Source organism: Perna viridis, chromosome 11, assembly GCF_037379345.1.
Source record: "Perna viridis isolate PV_CMFRI_1.1 ecotype Kerala chromosome 11, ASM3737934v1, whole genome shotgun sequence".
NCBI lineage: Eukaryota > Metazoa > Mollusca > Bivalvia > Mytilida > Mytilidae > Perna > Perna viridis.
The window spans coordinates 32,213,807-32,236,486 of record NC_142455.1 but is presented as its reverse complement, the minus strand read 5'-3'; the positions used below and the strand labels follow the sequence as shown (position 1 = coordinate 32,236,486).

The following is a 22,680-nucleotide window of genomic DNA, read 5'->3' as shown; positions in this document are numbered from 1 at the left end:
TTGTGATATGAAAACTCCATACGCAGGTGCTGAAGTGATGTTGGCCCAAATGAAAGGAAAGTTGACAATACTGAATGAAAAATCATCACGTTTGTCGTATATTTTGGTCAATAGTTTTCCTTTACCGTCGATCTGGGTCAAGATATGAGGCTGATTTCATAGTGTGTATAGTATCCTTGATCTCAAGTTCTTTTGGGTAGATGCGATGTATCAAATCCCAGAAACTAGGATTATTTAACGATAATACGTCATATATATAGCGGAAATTAAGATTAAAGGATCTAGCTAAACGATGTGCTTTCGTTCGGATCAGATCAGCTTTAAAGTCAGCTTCATAAGAGTGAAGAAATATGCAAGTAGAGGAGCACAATTTGTTTCCGTTGTAATGCCGGTCGTTTGTTGAAAAACGCGTCGTCCACCACACTACACAAATATGTTATCGATAAAAAAAATTCCAGCATTTTTTGATAACATCTTCTTCGGTATACTTGGAAGATGATTGGAATTATTTTACAAAGTATGTGGAAACTCAACCAAAAACTACATATTTGTATCTAGTAGTACCGTCTTTTTTGGAGTAACAACGATGTATAATGTTTATGAGTCTGGATTCTAATTGAGTATGGGGTATAGATGTATAAAGTGTTGCAAAATTATATGTTTTAATTCTATTGTAATCTGATAATAATCTTGAATTGAAGGTTTCAAGGAGATGATCTTTCGAATTTTTCAGGATCCACAATGAATTAATACCAATACGGGATTTGGTAGGACTGCAGACCCTTTTTGACAGCTGTAAGTATAGAAGTCTAAAGTTTTGAAAGAGATTTGGTGGTACATTTTGCGCAGATCCAGCTATGTAGCGTTGTTTGTATGGATTCTTGTGGTGTTTAGAAATCCAGTACATAGACGGTAAATCACAATCATCGTCTTTGTAGATACACCAAAAGAGGATAGTACAGACTTATGGTTTTTCACTCTTACTTCTTTGGAAAGAGTAGTGGCAGTATTGGTCTTATCACTGCTATTCTTTTCTACGTCTACCTCTGATGATGAACATTGGATGTAATAGGTTTTGCAGATAAAAAACAGTGTTATTTTGGGCTTTGTCTGCTGGTACGACAACTTATTTATCATGTACAGTAGACACTGGTTCATACATCGCGGTCTTTGAAAACTACATGATGTAGCATAGTCACTCAATGGCCTATTTAAAACTTTCAAACGCTACAAAATTAATGACCGCACGGCCTTTATCCACTCTCGTTTGATCCGTATAGTCCTCCACGGCATCCATCAGAACTTTAAAGTTATAATTCCAATTTATGGAGCGTGGTTCAGGCTATTTGGACTTTTGAATGGACCTGATGGATAGATTTGTTTTCGATGATTCTTAAATCTTCCGTAACGACGTGAACGGAAGGATCATATATGAATGGAGAGTGTTTGCAAGAATAGTCAGGTCAGGTGCATTAGCCTTGAAGTTCTAAATCTCGAGATTCTACGATAGCCTTTTATAACTGAAAATTTTGGAAATACGGCGAAAAGATGTTTTGCTACAGCATAACGTGATTTGAAATAATCCAAAATGACAAGTTTAATCAAAAGACTGTTGGGAAAACTTGCATCCTTTTTTTTATTTCAAAAGTCAGTCACACTCAGTACAACACTGGATAAACATGTTTTCAATCAAAATATTTAACATAAAAATGATAATCTGTTAATTGCTGTTTGATTCAGAATTATTCCTTACACAGTGGGATTTCTTTCGGCTTACAACAAGGTATGTTAAAGTTAATATCCTTATTATCAAGCTCGTCTACCTGAACTGGTGCATCACTCCTCGGCGCGATATGAGGATAACGTACACCCACTGGTTAATGCGAAATCTCGTTCATGTAATATAGGCATTTTATTCACTATTTCATGTACTTGAACGTACACAAATAAGGTATTAAGGTCCTAACAACATTTGTTTGGCCATCGGTAATGACAGTTTTTTTCTTAATGGTCGTACATATTCTCGTGGATCCATCAGCACCATGAAAACCGATTTGTTCACCGCGTTATAGTTTTCGTTTTCTCTTTCTTTTAGCTACCCAGCGTGATATTTTATGAATAGCTCGGTAGGTATTTCTAGATCTTCCTGTGTGTGGTTTTGGATTTAGTGGGGTTCTTGCAGTAAATATTGGTTGTTTTGAATATGAAAATCATGTAGTAATTAAAATGATTTGACAGTTGGTGATTTTATATTATATCCATTATTCAACCACCATTGAAGATGAAAATGGTGTTCTATTTTTGCAGTTAGACGATGAACATGCCAACTTTCAATGGGGAAGTGTTCTAATGGATATTGAAATTATTTCATGTTATGCTTTGAATAAATACAAAAAAATTACTTATATTTTTTAATCAAAGAACTCAAGATGGCAATTTCATTCTAATGTTTAGGAAAACTAAAAACTATTTTTTCAAAGTATTTGAGAGTATTTAATTATTTCTAAACAGGAAAACATTTATTTTAAAATCAACTGCATATACGTTGAAATGCATTTTTAATTTCAAACTCTAAATTGTGTTTATTCAAAATAGTCCCAATACGAAAATACGTCAAAAAACTATAAACAAAACTTATATATTAAGTAAGGTCCACCTCGATATTAAAATGCCATATTCTATATCGGCAAAATGATATACTGGAGCATCAGAAACAAGAACAACACAGATCGATACATCAAACTAAAAAAAAATATAATTAAAACGTGAAAAACAGGAAACCTAAATGCACCACATACATAATATAGCTAATAAAATCAAATGTAATTTCGTATTTAATACCGTACATCGCATGCGAGACTGAAGATAGACTTTCAATCGTTATGGTGTATCCATCTGCACCATGAAAACTGATTTATTCAACGGGTCATAGTTTTCCTTCCACGTTTGTCTACACCGGACTTGACTTTTATGATCAACTCTGCGGGTGTTTCTAGAAAAGCAGAGGACGCTTACCCTACCGGTGCACCTGGTCCATGCTCTCAGTTGTTAGTGGAGTCCGAGTTGCTCATTTGCTTTTGTTACTTTATATGTATGATTTTAGTTACTCAATGTTCTTTGTTGTGAATGTCTGTTTTCCATGTCTGGTCTTTGTCCCTGTATTACATTATTTTGATTACCGCTATAACCTTGGTTCCCTTGATTACTCTTTCAAACAAACCGTATTAATAGGTAACAGACAGGCCTGCAGAAATAGATCAGAGATTGAACGGATCCTTTAAACTGGTTTAAAACAAAATATGCAATGAAAACTAATGAATAAAAAAAGATTACTTACAGTATCTGGATCCGGTACGCTGAACACCCGCTTACCTAGCCTATCTTGTCTGTTTGACAATACTGAATGAAAAGTCATCGCGTTTGTCGTATAGTTTGGTCAACAGTTCTTCTTATCTAAGTGCATGTATGTCAAGATATCAGGCTTTTTTTTCGCTAAGAACCAGGGGCGGATCCATGGTTTTGTGAAGGGGAAGCATAATTAAGAGAATCGGTATGAAAGTAAACCAGATCATAACATCTTTAATGAATAGATATGATAAGTTGCTATATTCCATACAATATTTCGTAGAATACAACGGCTTTTTTCTTTGAAAAAGGGGGGTGTACGCTCATTACTCCCTCACCTGGACACGCCCCTGAGGACTACTTATTTGTCAAGCTCCGGAACATGTACAGTGACCCTTCTTCCTTCGCAAGACCACATTTGAAAGAGGTTTGGAGGTATATTTTGCAGATCCCGCTATTAGTGTTGTTGGTATGGATTCTTGTTGCGTTTAGGAATCCGGTCCAGTAAGAAATATGTAAAATTTTAATTCCGGATATGTTTGCATTTCTTTTCCGACTTCATTTTCATTAGTTTTACTCCCGTATTTCCGGAACTGTTTCAAAGACATCGATAAATAGGTTTTTAAGTTTTACTATGCTTCTATGGAAATATTATGCATAATTTGAAATGGAAACCAACAAAACTATGTTATTTCGTTGCCTTTAAGTGTTTCAGATATGTTTAAATTTCGTAAAAGTTCTGACCAATTCATTTCGCTTAATATTACTATTAGTATTATTAGACGTGGCAACTATAAAGAATGTAGCGTCCATGGCAACCTTAGTCCTTACAACATTACAGTTCTTTGTGGTCTTTTTATTTATCTATCGTTTCACCCTTTCAGAAAAAGGTACTGTAGTTAATATTATTCTAAAATGCCAAAATCTGCAGTTACACTCAAACTGAGCAGAAGCGTAATCAAAATATACCCCCTGAATTGCTTATTTACAAGTATATGCTGCTTTATGGAATCAACCTCAGCTGATCAATAGTATAGATGTAGATGTAGAAGCTTGCATGACATCTTGATGTGTCTTACTGTCTATCAGTAAGCCAGGTTGAATTGGGAATTTCGTGTGTTTTTTTTCCTATTTAGATAATTTACCATTTTCCTTTTTCTTTTCATTTTCCTGTTACCTGTATTGTTCAGGCCACACCACACTTCCGACATGCAGCAATATTTTGAGATTTCAACAAGGAGAACATTCTCTGGATCATATTTTTAAAATAAATTAATGAATTTCTTGTTCATAATGATTTTTAGGTACCTTTATACCTCCCATTTACATGCAACTGCAAGAATTGTATTGTTGTCAAAGGGTTTTCTTTGATGCTATTTTGGTATAACCCAATATTTGTAACAGGCTGGGTCAAAAAGCTTAGATTTTTGTGACTCAACTTTTAAAATTTATCAGTCATCATAGGATATTACAAATGAAAAATTAAACTTGCATGTATAAAAGTACTTGAATGTAGTATCATATACATTTGCAGCCCAATGTCTTACATGCAGCATTCTAATTGTATCAAGAAAGCTGCAGTCACATTCACAATAGTTAGTTTAAACGCAAAATAGATACCAATAACCCATAAAATCAAAGACTGAAGTCTTCAAAATATTCTATGCCACCGATTTTGTCTTGCTTTCAACATCAGAAATGGCATGAATGTGATATGCTCTAAAATCAGGTGACTTCTGCTAGAATTTAATGGTTCCCTTGATACGATTACTCTTTCATAATGATTCGGTTCAGGTCCGGGTGTCGAAAGAATAGGCCTGCAGCAGCCCAAAGCTTGTCGTAAAAGGCGACTAAATAGTGCTCAGAACCCTAGCCATGGGGCTAGGGCACTCTGCCCACAGAGCAACTGTGTTGTGTGCCCCATTTGGTGGAATGGGGTAACCTTGTTACCTGCTGGGGTTGTCAGGCTATAATACGGAAAACCTGACTGCAAACCATTGTGGTGCACTGTGTTGGAAAAGATGTCACGTTCTTCGCACTTTGAAGAACCCTGCTGTGGTATTCTCTAGCAGTAGGAACCTACCGCCACAGGAGGCTAAATTGCCCAATTCTACCCATCCCTCTCTTTTTCTTGTGGCAATCAAAATTAGTAGACTTTATTATTTTTGTGTCTCATCCCTTTTTCTTTTCATCATCATCATCATTTCATGTTCATTTTATCACCAATTTCATGTTCATCACCTGAATATAGCTGAAATATTGCTGCTTGGGCATTGAACCCCAACAATCAATCAATCAACCTATTTCATAACAGTGATGACCCAAATGTTTTTCAATCAATACAACTGGTTAGCAGGAAATGCAGGTAATGTTTTCGTTCCACAAGTTTCTCTTACTTTTTAGCGATCTTTGGGTCACTCATGATTTTGACCTGGGAACCAGTTTAAACAACTGACAAATTGTCAGTGACAATGTCTATATATATCTCTGGCCCTGATAATGTATATAAGCTAATGAGCCATGTGTTTGAATAGGAAACTGGGTAATGTTCAGTGCTAACCGATTATTTAATCTTTAACTGTAAACTTCCCGTTCTCATACAAGCAAAAAACATGCGTAGAACACGTGTATGGTATTTAAGAGGAACATTTTGATCTCATATGAAGCTAGAACTTTGAAGCTATGACGATATACACAGCACCGATCAACAGCATAATGTAGAATAGTAATGTATAATTATGCAAATCATATGCAAGTGTAAAGTACTGAAATGATGAGCTCAAGCTAACAATATTAGCAACTTAAAAATGCTTAAATTAACTTGGAAATTTTTCATTGCCAAAACCTCTGTAAGTGTTCATGCTTCGGTTAAAAATGGCTTATTCAGTATTTTATTTAGTAGTATAACAATTTTTTGTAACTCTGATGACTAATGTGCAGACTTTCATCATCAGACTTAATTAAAAAATCAGATTTTCATTAAAAAATACATTAATTCAACTTAACAAGTAATTGTACAGCAAAAACATCTCAAATATGATATCATTTATTAAATAATTAAATTTTCTACATCTTCAATTAAGAAAAATGTATTTTTAATTCAAAACTTTTCCATATACATGATATATAAAAAGTTAAATTCATTGTACATAAACCATAGTTTGCACAAGCTTTACATGATATAGTACATTTATATAATATTTTAGCATTCAAATAGCCAAAATTAAAGTATTTGAAGTATTTCAAGTCCATTTAGGTAAAAATTGCCAACCTTACTCATAAAAAACTACCACAAAAGAAGGAAAATCTTATTAGTTCACCTGGGCAAAAGGTCATGTGAGCTATTGCCATTACTACATGTCCGTCTTTGTCCTCATCCGTGAACTTTTTCAAACATCTCCTCCTCTGAAACTACTTGATAGAATGTTACAAAACTTTGCATGGATATTCTTTAGGGAATATTTAACAATCCTTTTGGGATTTTTGATCTGGCAAAAAACATGGCTGCCATTACTAAAAATAAACCATAGGGGTCAAATTGCAAAATTTGGGAAATAACTAAAAAAAGTTTCGTTAAGCTAAAATCTGGCAGGAATAAAACTGTTTGGCATGCTGAGATGGATCTATGCCAAAACATATATTGACGAATGAATGAATTATGGGTCCTGAAATGGATTTTCTTCCCAAATTTTACATTTCCAACTTTAAAAGTCTTCTCCTCTTGAACTACAAAATGGATTAAAACAAAACTTAGCTTGAATGTTATTTAGAACATTTTTAACAATCTGTGCGTGGGGATTTTTGATCTTGCAAAAAACATGGACACTGTTACCAAAAATATAGACCATAGGGGGTCAATTTGCAAAATTTTGCACATAATTCACAAACAGTTGGATTTAGCTAAAATCTGGCAGGGAATAAAATTGTTCATCATGATGAGTAGGACCTATGCCAAAATTTTCAGAAAGATCCATTGATGGATGGATGAGGTATGGGTCATTAAATCAACTTTTTTCTAACTTTGAAAATCTTCTCCTCCTAAACTACTGGATGGACTGTAACCAAAATTGGCAAGAATGTACCTTACAATATCCTTAACAATCTATTTGTGGGGATTTTTAATGTGACAAAAACCTTGGCCAATGTAACTAAAAATAGTCCGTAGGGGGTCAAATTGATGGTTTTTGGAAATGGAAATAATTCGTAAACAAATTCTGATAGGGTAAAATTGGTAATTATTGTGAGACCAACTTGAACAGAAATTTTCATAAAGATCTGTTGACCAATGTCAGAGTTATTGTCCTTGAAGAGTGAAAAATGACAATGAGAGGTTTATTTTATAGTATGAAAACTGGGTAGATAACTAAGATGTTCTCTTAAGGTCAAGAGTTCAGTTTTAGAAAGCTAAAAAGACTATTTTTGACCATATGAGCAATTCTAGCCCTCTAGAGCCTTTAGTTATAAATACTGTAAACAAGTCATTTAAGATATTGATGTATTCAATATACATGCCAATATCAGACACATTATTCTTGGTTTGAATGATAACCGTATCATACAAAGGCGAATCCTTTGGTATTTCATATTTCTTTCCATTTAATCTGTAATTGACACATTTTTTCAAGGTAAGACATTGGGCTACTAGCTGACACTTAGTTCCTTTGCTTTACTTCTTTTAGTAGAATGTAGAAGTTTGAAGAATGAAAAAAAAACACATGTTTTGCCTCCACAAGGTATAGAAAATGGCAAAAAAAACTATAAAAATGCTTCATTTTATTATTGGGTGACAAATTGATTTGTACACAGAAGGTACACTCCTTGAAGCATTCACGTTTTCCATTTTAGTGTTTGTGTATCGTTTATCGTGCATTTACACATTGTTTTCATTCTTTCAAACATACAATAAATGCACAATAAAGCAATCTTCTAAATGCACACTTGGAGCATTCATTTAAATACAGGATAGGAACGCTTGTTTAACCGCATGATAGGAGCGTTCGTTTATTTTTGTACATTCATTATTACCTTTATTCAACTGTTATACTGATATATTTTTGGCTATTTTTATTTTTTGTAATTTTATTAATTCTATTTTCAATTTCTTCTTTCTTCATTCATTTTTGTCATTATTATTTTTCATCGTTCATTTATCATGCCCTGAAACACACACTATGAGCTTTAGTGTATCATTTCTGTAAAGGCTTCAATTGTTTGTTTATCTTGTGTTTAAACACAGGTTCTGAGCATTTGTTTATCGAGTGTTTTGGTAGTGTGTATGCGTGAAACCTAAACTCCCAAGGAGTGTAGATGGGTTTTATTTGAATTGGTGAGTGAGAGGTGCACAGGAATCATGGTACTGGGCATTGTTTGAGAGGTTGAATACACTTCCATGCTTGACATTAGGACAAAAAGAATTAAATATGACTACATATTACTTGCCACATAGCATCTTTTAACTCAAGTTCTTAACTATGGTCACATTCATTGGGTCATTTTATGCACATTGCATGGATATCACAGCAACTGATTAAATTTTTATGGTATAACAGTTTGCCTATATGCATCTGAAGCTTTTCCCCTACAAAGTAATATGAGAATACAAGCATCCTGCAAAATATTAAAACACTAACATAGCATTTTCATTTCAGTGATCCTATACCATCATTTTGTGTCCTACAATGTTGATGAACTTGTAGCATTTTGTTCAACTACATTTAAAAAAACTGCTGATAAGGTCAAACAAAATAATAGTCTTGTTTCCTGCTAACAGCAAGAAAAAATAGGGTAGGTAGGTAGGAAAATTATTTTATGTTTCAAAATGATTTTTCATTGAGTTAAGTTAATAGGAAAATAATCTATACTTTAACATTGCTGGAGTAAATCAATAAGTCAGTAATATTTTCTATTTTACTTTCATAACATTAAATGATTTATTTATGTAATTAAATATTTCTTTTTTAAACTTCTTTTGATCTATCAGATCAGTAAGTTTTTTTTTTCTAGTTTTTTTATGCACAGCTTTGTTTTGAAATCATTGAATATTATTTTGCTGTTTTATTGTTTTATTGTCAGTAAATGGAACGGTGGCTATAGCAATATTAACATCTTAAAAAACATATCTATCTTTTTATTTCTAATAATTTTGCAGGACAAATGGAATGTGACTATCTTTTTATAAATGTTTTTAAATATAGGACAAACCAGTATAAAACCATTTGATAGATAAACTCCTTTGAATCTACAGTGTTTTGAAATTTTATTTGATTGATGACCATAATGCTCTTTTCAAATGATTCTTTTTTTGTGTGTTGTCAAGTGACTTAGCTTTTACCGATTGATTTGGTCCCCCAAACTTGTCATTAAAACCCTTTGTAGAAACACACTTGGTGTATATATATGCTAATACTTAAATTTGGCAAGAATTATATAATGAAGGGCCTCTACGAAAGATTCACTTTTGGTTTGGCTTGATCAAACAAAATGGTCACCATATTTCTAATTTCAAATGAGGAATTCAGGCCTTTTTTAGAGCCTCTTTAGTTAATCTCTAATTAATCTATAGTCAAAAAGCACACATCTGGGAAAGATCTTTTAGCGGAACATCTATTCTTTTTGTTACAGATTGAAATAAAAACCAGCTTAACCTCTGTACAAGTAATATTAAACATCATGAGAATCTCTAACACACCATGGATTTTGGCAACAGTCATTATGACAATTCTACTGATGTACACCCTACATAAATATAACAAAGTTAACCAAGCACTACAAGTGCAGCATGACAGGATGTCAGGCATTGATATTCCCAATATTAGACAAAAGAACCCACAAAGTAACGATTGGGATAGAAATAGTAATCAAGTAGACCTTCAAGGTATGTTTGAAGAGCATAGACATATTCCACAAGTAGTTCAAAACTTCAATCCTGATTTTATCAAGAAGGAGAAGGGAGATAACTATGATTATAAAACTAAGCTTCAGTCTTTGATAAACCAAAAGGTACCTGCAGACAATCCTGAATTGGTTCAGATTATTAGGAATTATTATATTGACCAGCCATCAACAGAAGAATACAACTTGACCTTCCCCAGAAGGGTGGAGTTTTCTCAAGGTCAATCACCTGTGGTAGACAGTAGGTTAAATTATATGGTAAGTTAAGATTAATATCATGGAATATAATTTTCTTCGTGCATGTGATAGGTAACTAATTCTGGTTCATATAGAAATTTCATAACATCTCCTGTTTTGCTGATTGAGAAAAAGCAGTAGTTGGTAAAGATTGAAATCAATCACAGTCTAAGGTCTGAAAACTGTTTCAAAATTGAAATTTGAATGATGTGGATCTCTTACTAGATGTTATACTCCTTATTAAGGCCACTTCAGCAAGTTATTAGATTCTCCAACTCCTCTCAAAATATTGAGTTGGAGGGGGGAGGTTAAAATTTTGTTCTAAAATTTTATTTTAGAAGTGTCAGTTATAGTGAGTGGAAAATTATTTATTTTCAAAAAGAGACAGACAGACATACATGAAATATTCATGACAGATAGTTTAGAATTAACATTAAAATGTTCTACCACCTTAATTAACACATTCAAAAAACAATAAAAAAACATTTTGAGCTGCTTATGGCTATAATTGATAAGTGTTAGAGAAGCTTAAGACCATATACTCAACCTTTTTGTGGTCTTCCTTTGGTTGGACTTTTGCCTTAAATTTCAACTGTTTATAGACCTTTCATTTTGGTTATCTTACAGGTTTGTATTTGAATCTTATTTTAATTTACACAAGTCCTTGTATTCTGCTATCTATAATCTGATAGTTACGTGTACATGTATATCATATATCCAGGGATTCAAATTTACTTTCAAGAGTGAAAGGTCCTGGATTTTCACGATTTTTAAATCAAATATCTGGAAAATCAAGTCCGCAATAAAGTGGCAATTAACAGTATAAAATGTTCAGGACTCATGTTAGTGTTATTTCAAAATATAATACGGAAAACCTGACCGCAAACCATAGTGGTGCACCGTGTTGGGAAAGATGCCACATTCCTCGCATGTTAAAGAACCCTGCTATGGTATTCGATAGGAATGGGAACCTTTGCGCTCCGCCACAGGAGGCTAAATTGCCCGACCCTACCCATCCCTCCCTTTTATCTTGTGGCAATCAAAATTTGTTGACCCTATCATCCTTGTGTCCCATCCCATTTTTCATTTCATGTTCATTTTATCATCCATTTCATGTTCATCGTCTGAATATAGCTGAAATATTGCTGCTCTGACATTAAACCCCAACAAACAAACAAACTTTTTTTTTCAAGACGCTGGTGACCATTCATTGTGCATGTTAATTATTGGTAAAAATTCCTGACCACATTTATCTACTCATACTTTTTTTAGAAGCATGGGTAAATGTTTAATTGAAACTAAATACAAAGTTCCTAAAATAAAAGGATTAAATAAATTATACATGTACTCTGGTGGAGATTATTGTAGTTCTGTAGGAAAAATTGATAGATTTTGTTACATACTGTGTTCCTGATTGTGTAACCTTGTAGATTTTTTTGTTTATTTCATTTCATTTTTACTGGGAGAGGTTTAATTTTTGAATTTGACTTTCAGAGCAACTTTGCTATGTTAAATCCCACTGGTAAGTATGAACTGCATTATGAATGTACCTGTATTTTAAGCTTTGTTATTGCATGAATGTATTTATAATGCTGTTTTATTGATATGGTTATAAATTAATTGTTTTTTTACGACACAGTCAGTATAGTTTCGCTTTTTACCCTTTGACCTTAAGGACACTCATCTATGGAAAAGCAAATCACCTGATCACAATTATGTTTCCCGATTGGCCAAATACTGCTGACTTAGTGGTGTTAAAAAAAAATTATATCGAAATTTTGAAATTGCATTCGAAAAAACAATCGAAAACTTGAAATTGCATGCCATGTGTTATATTCTTGAAAGAAATGTAGAAACTTTAAAAAGAACAAAATTTTACTGTGTCGCATTTAGACATTGCTTTATACTGAACCATACTGTGAAACCTTGGGCTGTTTGAACCTAGCCCCTTTTGGACTGTAAGGTTGTTTGGTTTACCCAGGTTCAAAGTCCATTTAAATTGGTACAAAGGATTGAGACTATTTTTTGGTTTATTCACAGTTTGGTTTAGACAGTTTTCATTGCTGTTATTTTATGTATGCAGAAGTGCTTTTCATTGTTGGCAGAATATTACAATGTGTGAAATTAATAAAAATTGGATTTTTGATAGACTACAACTATGTTCAGAAATATATTGCTGTTTAGTGTATGTCAAATTATGATAGGTCTGTGCTGGCTCTTAGATTAATTTCACACACTGTAATATTTCACGAGGAAACCTAATGCTTTAATGCTTGATCTTGTAATAGACAATTTAACTTCTGTATTGCTACATTGGTATGCTTTGTAGTGCTGTTACATCTTTATACATATATTTAGGTGAATTTCCTTCAGATGCTTGTATACTTCCACTACTTTTTTTTTGCTCATTTTCTATTAAGTTTTCCTCTTATAAGACATACAGAAAATTACTATTTAGTACCCATCAAAGGACCTAGCCTTTTAGTTGAAAAAATTTGACACACTAGCTCGCATGTACATATAATAATAAAATTGATCAAGTGATTCACATAAATTTTCAATATTTTTCTGTAGGAGGGTGGGTTTTACGTGGAATGTGGAGCCTTAAATGGAGAGAAAGGATCAAATTCATTATTCTTTGAAAAAGTTCGTAAGTGGAATGGTTTGTTGATAGAAGGAGATCCCTCGAACTATGCAGTACTAAAAACAAAACACCGCAAAGCATTTTCTGTCAATGCTTGTATAAGTCCACAAGCTTATCCTATGAAGGTATGTTGGAGATATTTTTAGGTTAACTCATGGTTTTTGCAAACTCTGCATACCTACTTGCATCATGCAATTTGAAGTTATAAAAAAATACAAGAAATTATATCTCATGATTTTTTCACTTGACATATACTTACATCTTCCAATTCTGACTAAGGTTAAATAGCTTATGTATTAAATGTTTTTGTTTGCATTTGTTTTTTTAATAAAATGCAGTCTAATTAAAATTAGCCCTCCAATTTTTATTTGTTTTCCCAGCAAGCGTGAATATTTATTAAAAAAAAGCCAGGTCCAATTTTAAATAGAGTGAAAAAAGCCCGTGGAGTAGCACAGATTTGGTTTTTATATGACCGCCAAAAAAATTGGTATAGCACTGTGAGATTAAAGTGTTCAGCATAATCAAATCTGTCTACCTTAAAATTTTCATTTTAATCTGTTAAGCCATGTTGAAGTTATTGCCTTTTTTTGACTATTTTTTGCTATTTTTAATGTTGTTACCTTCAAACATCTGCTCCTCTGACACTACCCGACCAATTGGAACCAAACTTGGTATGAATATTCCTTATGGAAATTTTTATAGAACAGATTTAGGTATTTTTGATCAATGGAAAAAGATGCCCGCTGTTACTAAAATTGAACGAAGGGTTCAGTCAGAAGTTTTTGTCATATATCTTAAAAACCGTTAGGTTTAGCCAAATTCTTGCTATCGCTGAAATGATCCTTATTATAAGGCCTACAAAAGTCTTCAGGGATCAAAGTTGTTAGAAGACTCCTAGTAAGAGTTATTGCCCTTGAAAGGTGAAAAATGAGGGTTTTTTTTACAGTTTTTAGCCAATATCTTGAAAGAGTAATCAAGGGAACCAAAGTTCTAGCGGTAATTAAAAGTATGTAATCCAGGGACAAAGACCAGACATACACAACAAAAAACTATGATAGACAGAATGAAACTTTCAATTGCTGAAATGATCCTTATGATAAGGCCATCAAAAGTTTGCAGAGATCAACTTCTTGTTACAGTTATTACTCTTGAAAGCCAAAAAAAACATATGTTTTAGCAGTTTTCAGCCAATATCTTGAAAACTATAGTAGATAGAATGAAACTTTCAGTTGATGAAATGATCCTTATTATAAGTCCTATCAAAGTCTTCTTGAATCAAAATTGTCCAACAGCTCCTTGTTAGAGTTATTGCCCTTGAAAGACAAAAAATTAACATTATAATGATTCAGGCTCCTTGTAGCTTTTTGTTTATTTTTTTAGTCTGATTTGAAAATTTGTATTTGAATTTCAAATTTTGTGCAATATAGTGTCCAATCAGTTTTGTCCATACTGAATTGAAAGTCTCTATATATGCTTAAGTGTGTCAGAAACTAATATTGTGTCCATACTTAACCAAACTGTTTAGGATTCGACCACTGCGGTAGTATCATACTGTGCTCTGCAAAGCTTTTTATTACTTATAAAAAGTATAAATATTGCTATATTCTTAATGTATAAATATTGCTATATTCTTAATGTATAAATATTGCTATATTCTTAACAGAATAATGCTTAGGCAAAGAATATATTTAACAACTTTGATAGTGAAATGTGCAACTTGAAAACACATCATTAGCATGATACCACCCCCCCCCAAAAAAAAAAAAAAAAGACCAACCAAATTTTGTCTTTATTTGTTAATAGGTTAAATTTAACAAGGCTTTCAATATGGGAAGAGCTATCCACAATCAGGAAGCTGAACGCTGGATGAGAATGGTCCGTATGAAAGAGGACTTTGTAGAAATGGTTTGTTTCCCACTTTACTCTTTTATGCTAGCTTTAAACCGCACAACCATTGATTTCTTTAGCCTTGATATCGAAGGAGATGAATTAAATGTATTAAAGACAATCCCGTTTGATAAACTAGATATTAAGACACTGACAGTAGAGTATGCCCATGGCGGTGCTAGTGGTCATCAAATGCAATCATTTATGGTAGGGAAAGGTTATGAAGTGATACTGAAAGTATCTAAAGATGACTGGGGTGTCAATGATTTAATATTTAGAAAGAAAGGTTTGACACACTAGATATGTTTATTTAATGGTTTGATGTTTTGTTTACGGCTGGTTATACCTATTAAACAGTGCATTCTTTTCTGTTATATGGCATATGAAGGAATAGTGTTGAAATGAGGTAAAAAAATATGTTTTAATATATTTTTCAATAACTATTTATGGTAAAATTACAAGCATTTATTTCAAAAAGCCTCTTTCAAAGGGGAGATGATTGGGGGGGACTGTTATATTTACATATGACAGGAATTCGTTATTTGAATATAAGTATTGTAAGTTTTTAAGAAATTATATATACAAGGTTTTTAACAGTTTGCAAAATACATGTAGTGAAAATTCCTTAAAAAAATCTATATAAAAGGTTGCAAAAAAAACCACTTTATTAAGGCACAATTAATTATCTCCAAGTTTAATTTTGGTGACTTATGTTTTCCATACTGAAATTTTATAGTATGTTCATTCAAGGTCAACTTTGAGAAAAAAATAGAAAATTGACAGATTTATATAAGGTATCTTCTACCTTTAGTTTTGCTGGTATTAAGATGTTAAGAAGAGCTTAATTTCACATAATTCTGTTCAATGATTAAAAATTTTACCATAAATATAAATTTTGTTCATTTCTTTAATAACAGACATTTACCTGTTCAATTACCTGTGTTTACTATTCGACACTTGAGCTATGTGCAAAGTAATAAGTTTGAATGTTTGTGTAATTATGATTTTCTTATAATAATCCATTATGTCAGTCATGGTTTATATTTATCTATTAAAAGTTGTAAAACCTTTCTTTATATTTTATAAATAGGGCTTGTAAGTCTTTTTCTTGATTTATATTTGATCCAGATTTTACCATTGAAAGCATTCAAAACTAGATTGATTCAAACATTTAGTTTTCTACTTCCGGGTACATCAATATGAGTATCAAAATTTTGTATTTTGTGTTATTAGCAAACTAATTTTAGTGTAGAAATAGGTCTGCATCATAGTCTAGTGTTAACATCATATTTATGAATATTTATGAGGTTTATAGTCAATAAACAGCCACTTACCTTGCTTATAAGCTGGAGTTACTGACACCATTCTGACAAAATCACAGGGTCACGTGACAATACTTACTATGCTTCTAAGCTGGAGTTACCAGCACCATTCTGATAAAATCACAGGGTCACGTGACAATACTTACTATGCTTCTAAGCCGGAGTTACCAGCACCATTCTGATAAAATCACAGGGTCATGTGACAATACTTACTATGCTTCTAAGCCGGTGTTACCAGCACCATTCTGATAAAATCACAGAGTCATGTGACAGTACTTACTATGCTTCTAAGCCGGAGTTACCAGCACCATTCTAATAAAATCACAGGGTCATGTGACAATACTTACTATGCTTCTAAGCCGGAGTTACCAGCACCATTCTGATAAAATCACAGTCATGTGACAATACTTACAAGCTCTACATTACAGCATACTATATTTCTCAGAATGTCTCTTTAATATGCATAATATTGATTTTGTTGATTTGATAGAAACATTTTTAAGTTGTTGTGTTAATTTATTGCACTTGTTGTTTTATGTGCCTTGTTTGTTCTCAATCTTTGTTTTCACATTTATCTTTATAATTTTACAGGAGTTATCTCCCATAATAAAACAATTATTGAAAAATACTATGCTTGTTCACTATTTATTTGTATCTACAAACTACAATGTAATGAGTTTTAATTTGAGTGAAGTTGATAATTGTTAGATTTTCTGTGGTAAAAATACAACCTATTGTATCTTTGTGTTGACATTTGTTAAATAAAGCCAATAAACATTTTTATATTTGAGATTTCTATCTTGTTCATCACAGGGAGAAAGAGACATTTAATTAGAAACAAAACTCGTAAATAGCAGGGGTAGATCCACTGATTTTGAAATTGGGTGTCAAGGGGGTGGTTTTGCTATATTTGCACGAAATTTTCTTACAAAAAGAAGGGTTCCAACCCCAGACTCCTTGGGTCAGCCAGAGGTTAAATCTTTTCACAAGCACAACTAAAGGAACAACCATTTGATTCTAAAGGGGGCTGGTAAATTTTGTTGGGTCAGAAAATTTATTTTCAACCATATTGGGGCAAGGTTACATACCGGTATTGCTATATCACTGTATGAAGTATCCAGACTGAGGTCAGAAATTTTGTTTACTTTCTAGGAGGTGTAGGCCAGAATATTTATTTCCAAAAATTGCCAGGCCCCCCTCCCACCTCAGAATCAAACTGCTAAATGAATATTGATAACAATTTTACGAAGGTTGGCTATAAATTATCCAGTTTACAATTTTCATGATATAAATATTACGAAAAATGTGTGGCGGGAGTCAGTTTTTTTTAATATTTTTTATTTAATTCTTTACCAGACAGCTAGCCTAATTTTAGCAATTTGAAGTATTGATATGTTCTAAATCCATAACCACGTCAGTTTCAGAGAAGAAACATCGTTTTAGTCACCAGGAAATCAAAGATTCAGTGTGTGTTATAGTATCTCAAAACTTTGAACTGACACAAAAAATGATTTTGAAATTCCTGTCCAAATTTTGTTTATTTTTGTCAATTTTTAGGGACACGAAGGGACGAAAATCCACTATTTAATTTTAATTGGCCTTACAGGATCAGAGCACTCCACTATTAGTACGTATATACGTGGGCTGAGATAACCCCGTACTCATCAACCACAATATGATTTTCAATACCCTTATAGCCCCCAGTTATGAATCATTTTGTCGCAAAAAAAACTGAAGCATATTTGTATTTGTTCGGTCACTTCTTGTATCGATAACACTTAGGGGTGTTGACTGTGCAGTAAGAATGAAAAAAATGTATACCCCTACCCCACCGAAAGATAGCTTAAATTGAAATGTTACTCCGTGTCAAAAAATGTCATAATTGCTCAATCAAAACATCTCAGATTTGGTGTCGTTCGAAAGATAACTCAGTTTTCTACATAAAAAGTCGACGGAAACCTATTGTTCATGAAAGAATAAAAAAAAATATATTACGTCTACCCCAAGAAAATTGGTATCTGTATCAATCAAAGGTCTCGTTCAAAGCATAAAGACACTGTAAAACTTATATTTTAGGCAAATATATTTAAAATAATGATGTAACCAACATATCTGATCAATTCAGACCTTCAGGCGCTTAGATTATCCTTTTGGGCTTACAATTATTATAAAATCGTAAAAAGGGGAACTTTCAGAATTTCAGATTTCTTCTATATAATTTTTCCCGTCTTCTTATTTGTTTTTAATGAAAATTGCAATTACTATAAAGAACAAAACATACTATATACATACCAACAAAACACAACATCAATTATAGCGAATTACTGTACTACTTGCGCTATAAATAATTATGTTCACTGAAGTAATAAGCATGGTCTTGGCTTGTGTAAATACGTCTTTTTGTATTATCCTGATTTTAATCAAGTTATTTTTACACATACAAGTGAGATATATAGTGACTCCCCACAGTGGTGGTTATTAGAAAGAAAAAAATGATTGATTGATTAATTGTTGGGGTTTAACACCCGAGCAGCAATATATCAGCTACATTGAGGCGATGAACATGAAAGGGATGATGAAATGAACATGAAATGATGATGATGAAATTAAAAAAAGGGATGGGACACAAGGGTAATAGGGTCGACAAATTTTGATTGCCACAAGATAAAAGGGAGGGATGGGTAGAGTCGGGCAATTTAGCCTCCTGTAGCGGAACGCAAAGGTTCCCACTCCTATCGAATACCACAGCAGGATTCTTTAACGTGCGAGGAAACTGGCATCTTTCCCAACACGGTGCACCACTATGATTTGCGGTCAGGTTTTCCGTATTATAGCCTGACAACCCCAGCATGTAACAAGCCAGGAGTACCCCATTCCACCAGCAGGGGCACATATCCCAGTTGCTCTGTGGGCAGAGCGCCTAGCCCCCGGCTAGGTTTCTGAGCACTATTTAGTCGCCTTTTACGACAAGCTTAGCGCTGCTGCAGGCCTGTTCTTTTAACACCCGGACCTGCACGGGGCAAGAAAAAATGAAAGTTTCAGTATAAAAATATTCGATTTGATCGTTACTTATAGGGGCGTGGTCACTTAACCCACCATCTTCCTGGAAATTGCCACGATAGAAAAAAAACTAGTACTTGGCTGAGATAACCCCCCGTGCACCCCCCCCACACTCATCAGCCAAAATGTGATTTTCAGGTACCCCTCATTATACCTCTCATTTAAGAATCTTTTTTGCGCCAAAAAATAAACTGAAGCATATTTGTATTTTTTTTTTTTTTTGGGGGGGGGGCTACTTTTTATACATCGTTGAGGCAAAAATCGATTTTTAAAGTTTTTTGATTCTACGAACTTCTTCTTTTTACAGAACGAAGTAAACTGACACATGTATGTATTATCATATAGCCCAACGTCTCAGCTTTGCAATGGTACCAAGAAAGTTGTGGTAAAATGAACGAAAATATACCTCATACCCCGCCGAAAAATCGCTTATATTGACATATTTTTCAATGTCAAAACCCCTAGATTATTTACGCTTCAGTAAAAAATGGTGTATTTGGAATTTTCTGTTTAGTATTATCATAATTTATACTTCTGGGGTTCTTTTGATGAATGTTGGCGATTTTCGTAGCCAGGATTTATCAAAAAATGCGAAAAATGAGATTTTCGATTTTTCGGTCAAAAGTCGCATAAATTCGACTCTACAAGTTATTGCTCCAATAAAACGTCTCAGATTTGGTATCATTCGATAGATAATTTAATTTACTACTTAAATAAATCAAGAAAAAATAATTTTCAAGAAAGGATTTAAAAAAAAATGCTCAAAATATTACCCCTACCCCTAGAAAACTGGTCTCAGTATCAAACAGAATTCTCATTCACAGCATACTGACACCGTAGAACTTATATTTTAGGCATTCATAATTGAGTTCATGGTGTACCCAACATATCTGGTCAATTCAGATGCTTAGAATTTGATTTTGGGGCGACAATTACTGTAAATTTGGAAAAAGGGGAATTTTCAGTATTTCAAAATTTCTTCTATATTACCCGTTATTTCCCTTTTTCAGAATACCGTAGTTCAGTCAAGCTTTTGTGTGACACAGTACATTAATATAGTGTTGTCTTAGCTTCAAAATGAGCCAAAGTAATAAATATTTGAACTTTTTCTAAGTCAAGTTAGGCGAAAAATTGCCACCCTTACCCATGAAAAAAATGCCTCAACCTAAACCCAAATGTTAATAATTAATATATAAACGGTGTGCAATAGACATATTGGGTACTATTGTTTTAATTATGGATGTGTCCAACATATATTTTCATTTAAGGGGAGTATTTTTCAGTTTCAATGTGACAATAATGAGTTTTTCATAAAAAGGGGAATTTTCAGAATTTCACATTTCCGTCCATTTCACTTATAATTGGCATTTATTTTTCAGATACCGTACTTCAAATAAGCTTTTGTATATTCAAATACAAATATATAGTGTCTTGGCTTTGTAATGAGCCCATGTAATAAATATTTGAACTTATCCAAGTCCAATAAGGTGAAAAATTGCCACCCCACCCATGAAAAGAATACCTACCGGTGCACCTGGTCCATGCTCCCAGTTTTTAGTGGATTACATTCTTTTGATTACAGCTATAACCTTGATTACTCTAAACATGAACCAAAATGTAAGTTTTTAGCACATAATTGATGTAAAAAAGACATGTTGGGTACTGCTGTTTTAATTATTGATGTTTTCAACAAATCTTCTCATTTCAGGCGAGTTATTTTCAGTTTCGAGCTGACAATAACGAGTTTTTCGTAGAATTGGGAATTTTCGGATTTTAATATTTCCTTCCATTCCGCCTGTTATGGGCAATATTTTTCAAGTAACCTATTAAAACAAGCTTTTGTACATTCAATCACATTTATTAGCATCTTACCTTTCTAATGAGCCAAGGCAACGCACAATTAAACGTATTCGAGGCCATTTGGGCGAAAGAATGTTACCCCTACGCACTAAAATCTGTCACTATTTGAAAGAAAATGATCGTTTATAGCATACACGAACTGTACGTAATGTCTGTCTGGCATTTATTATCGAGATCTTCTTGTGTCAATCACATTGTCAAACAAAATTATGCTTTTATTGTCCCGAAGACGACAAAATATTACAAAAAGGGGAAATTTAAGAATAAAACAGATTATCACGCCTTTCAGCACGTAAATTGGGTAATTTTTGTTTAAAATATCACAGTTTTTACAAGATTTGATTTTATTTGCTATCATTATTTTATACATATAAGGTTTCAAAGAAGCATCTACGATGAATGATTGACATACACGTATACCAATGAAAAACTCGTCATTGTCATATTGAAACTGAAAAATACGCACCTGAAATGAGCAGGAATGTTGAATACATCGACAATTAAAATACTAGGACCCAACATATCTATTGTACACCGTTTTATGAATATGCCAAAAATTAACATTTTAGTTCATGTTAAGGCATTTTGATCATGGGTAGGGGTGATAATTTTCCATCTATTTGGACTTGGAAAAGTTCAAATATTTAATGCTTGGGCTCGTTAGAAAGCTAAGACACTATATTTAATTGTATTTGAATATACAAAAGCTTGTTTGAAGTATTGTATTTGAAAGACATTGCTAATGATTGGTGAAATTGAAGAAAATATGAAATTCCGAAAATTCCTTTTTTATGAAAAACTCATTTTTGTCACATTAAAATTGGAAAATACGCCCCCGAAATGAGCAGGTATATTGAATACATCAATAATTAAAATACTGGAACACAACATGTCTATTGTATACCATTTATATGACCAAAAATAACATTTTAGTTCATGTTGAGGCATTTTTTATCATCGGCAGGGCTCCCAATTGTCCACCTAACTTAACTTTAAAAAAGTTCAAATATTTATTACTTGAGCTCATTTTGAAGCTACGACTTATATTAATGAATTGTATAAAAAAAATGACAATACTGGGTGATATAGTCGAAAATTCGAAAATTCTGAAAATTCCCATTTTTCCGATCTTATAGTAATGTCAGCCCAAAAGGAAATCTAAGCATCTGAATTGACCAGATATGTTTTGTACACCATTAACTCAATTATGAATTCCTAAAATATGAGTTCTACAATATCAGTATGCTGTGAATGAGAATTCTGTTTGATACTGAGACCAGTTTTCTATGGGTAGGGGTAATATTTTTAGCATTTTTGAAAATCTTTAATCTGTTTACATGTACACATGATTTGCTATTATCATGTGATTATCAGGATTTCATTATGGATACAAACAGTAATGAGCTGGTCTTAATGAGTAAGACCAAAAGGGTA

At 33.0% G+C, this 22,680-nt stretch overlaps 1 protein-coding gene across 3 annotated transcripts; it reads left to right on the top strand.

Annotated features, from left to right (window-relative positions):
• Positions 1 to 3,920: 3,920 nt before the first annotated feature.
• LOC148603751 (uncharacterized) lies at positions 3,921 to 17,118 on the top strand. Of its 3 annotated transcripts, none has more exons than XM_088552311.1 (5): positions 3,934 to 3,963; positions 8,994 to 9,129; positions 9,967 to 10,494; positions 13,048 to 13,242; positions 14,921 to 17,118. In XM_088552311.1, exons 3-5 carry the CDS (start codon positions 10,015 to 10,017, stop codon positions 15,302 to 15,304), a joined length of 1,059 nt encoding a protein of 352 aa, XP_088408437.1. In that variant the 5' UTR covers positions 3,934 to 3,963; positions 8,994 to 9,129; positions 9,967 to 10,014; the 3' UTR covers positions 15,305 to 17,118. The 3 variants fall into 3 exon arrangements, with proteins under 3 accessions (XP_088408436.1, XP_088408437.1, XP_088408438.1); XM_088552312.1 differs by having other exon boundaries at positions 8,994 to 9,133; XM_088552310.1 differs by lacking the exon at positions 8,994 to 9,129 and having other exon boundaries at positions 3,921 to 3,963.
• Positions 17,119 to 22,680: the final 5,562 nt, after the last annotated feature.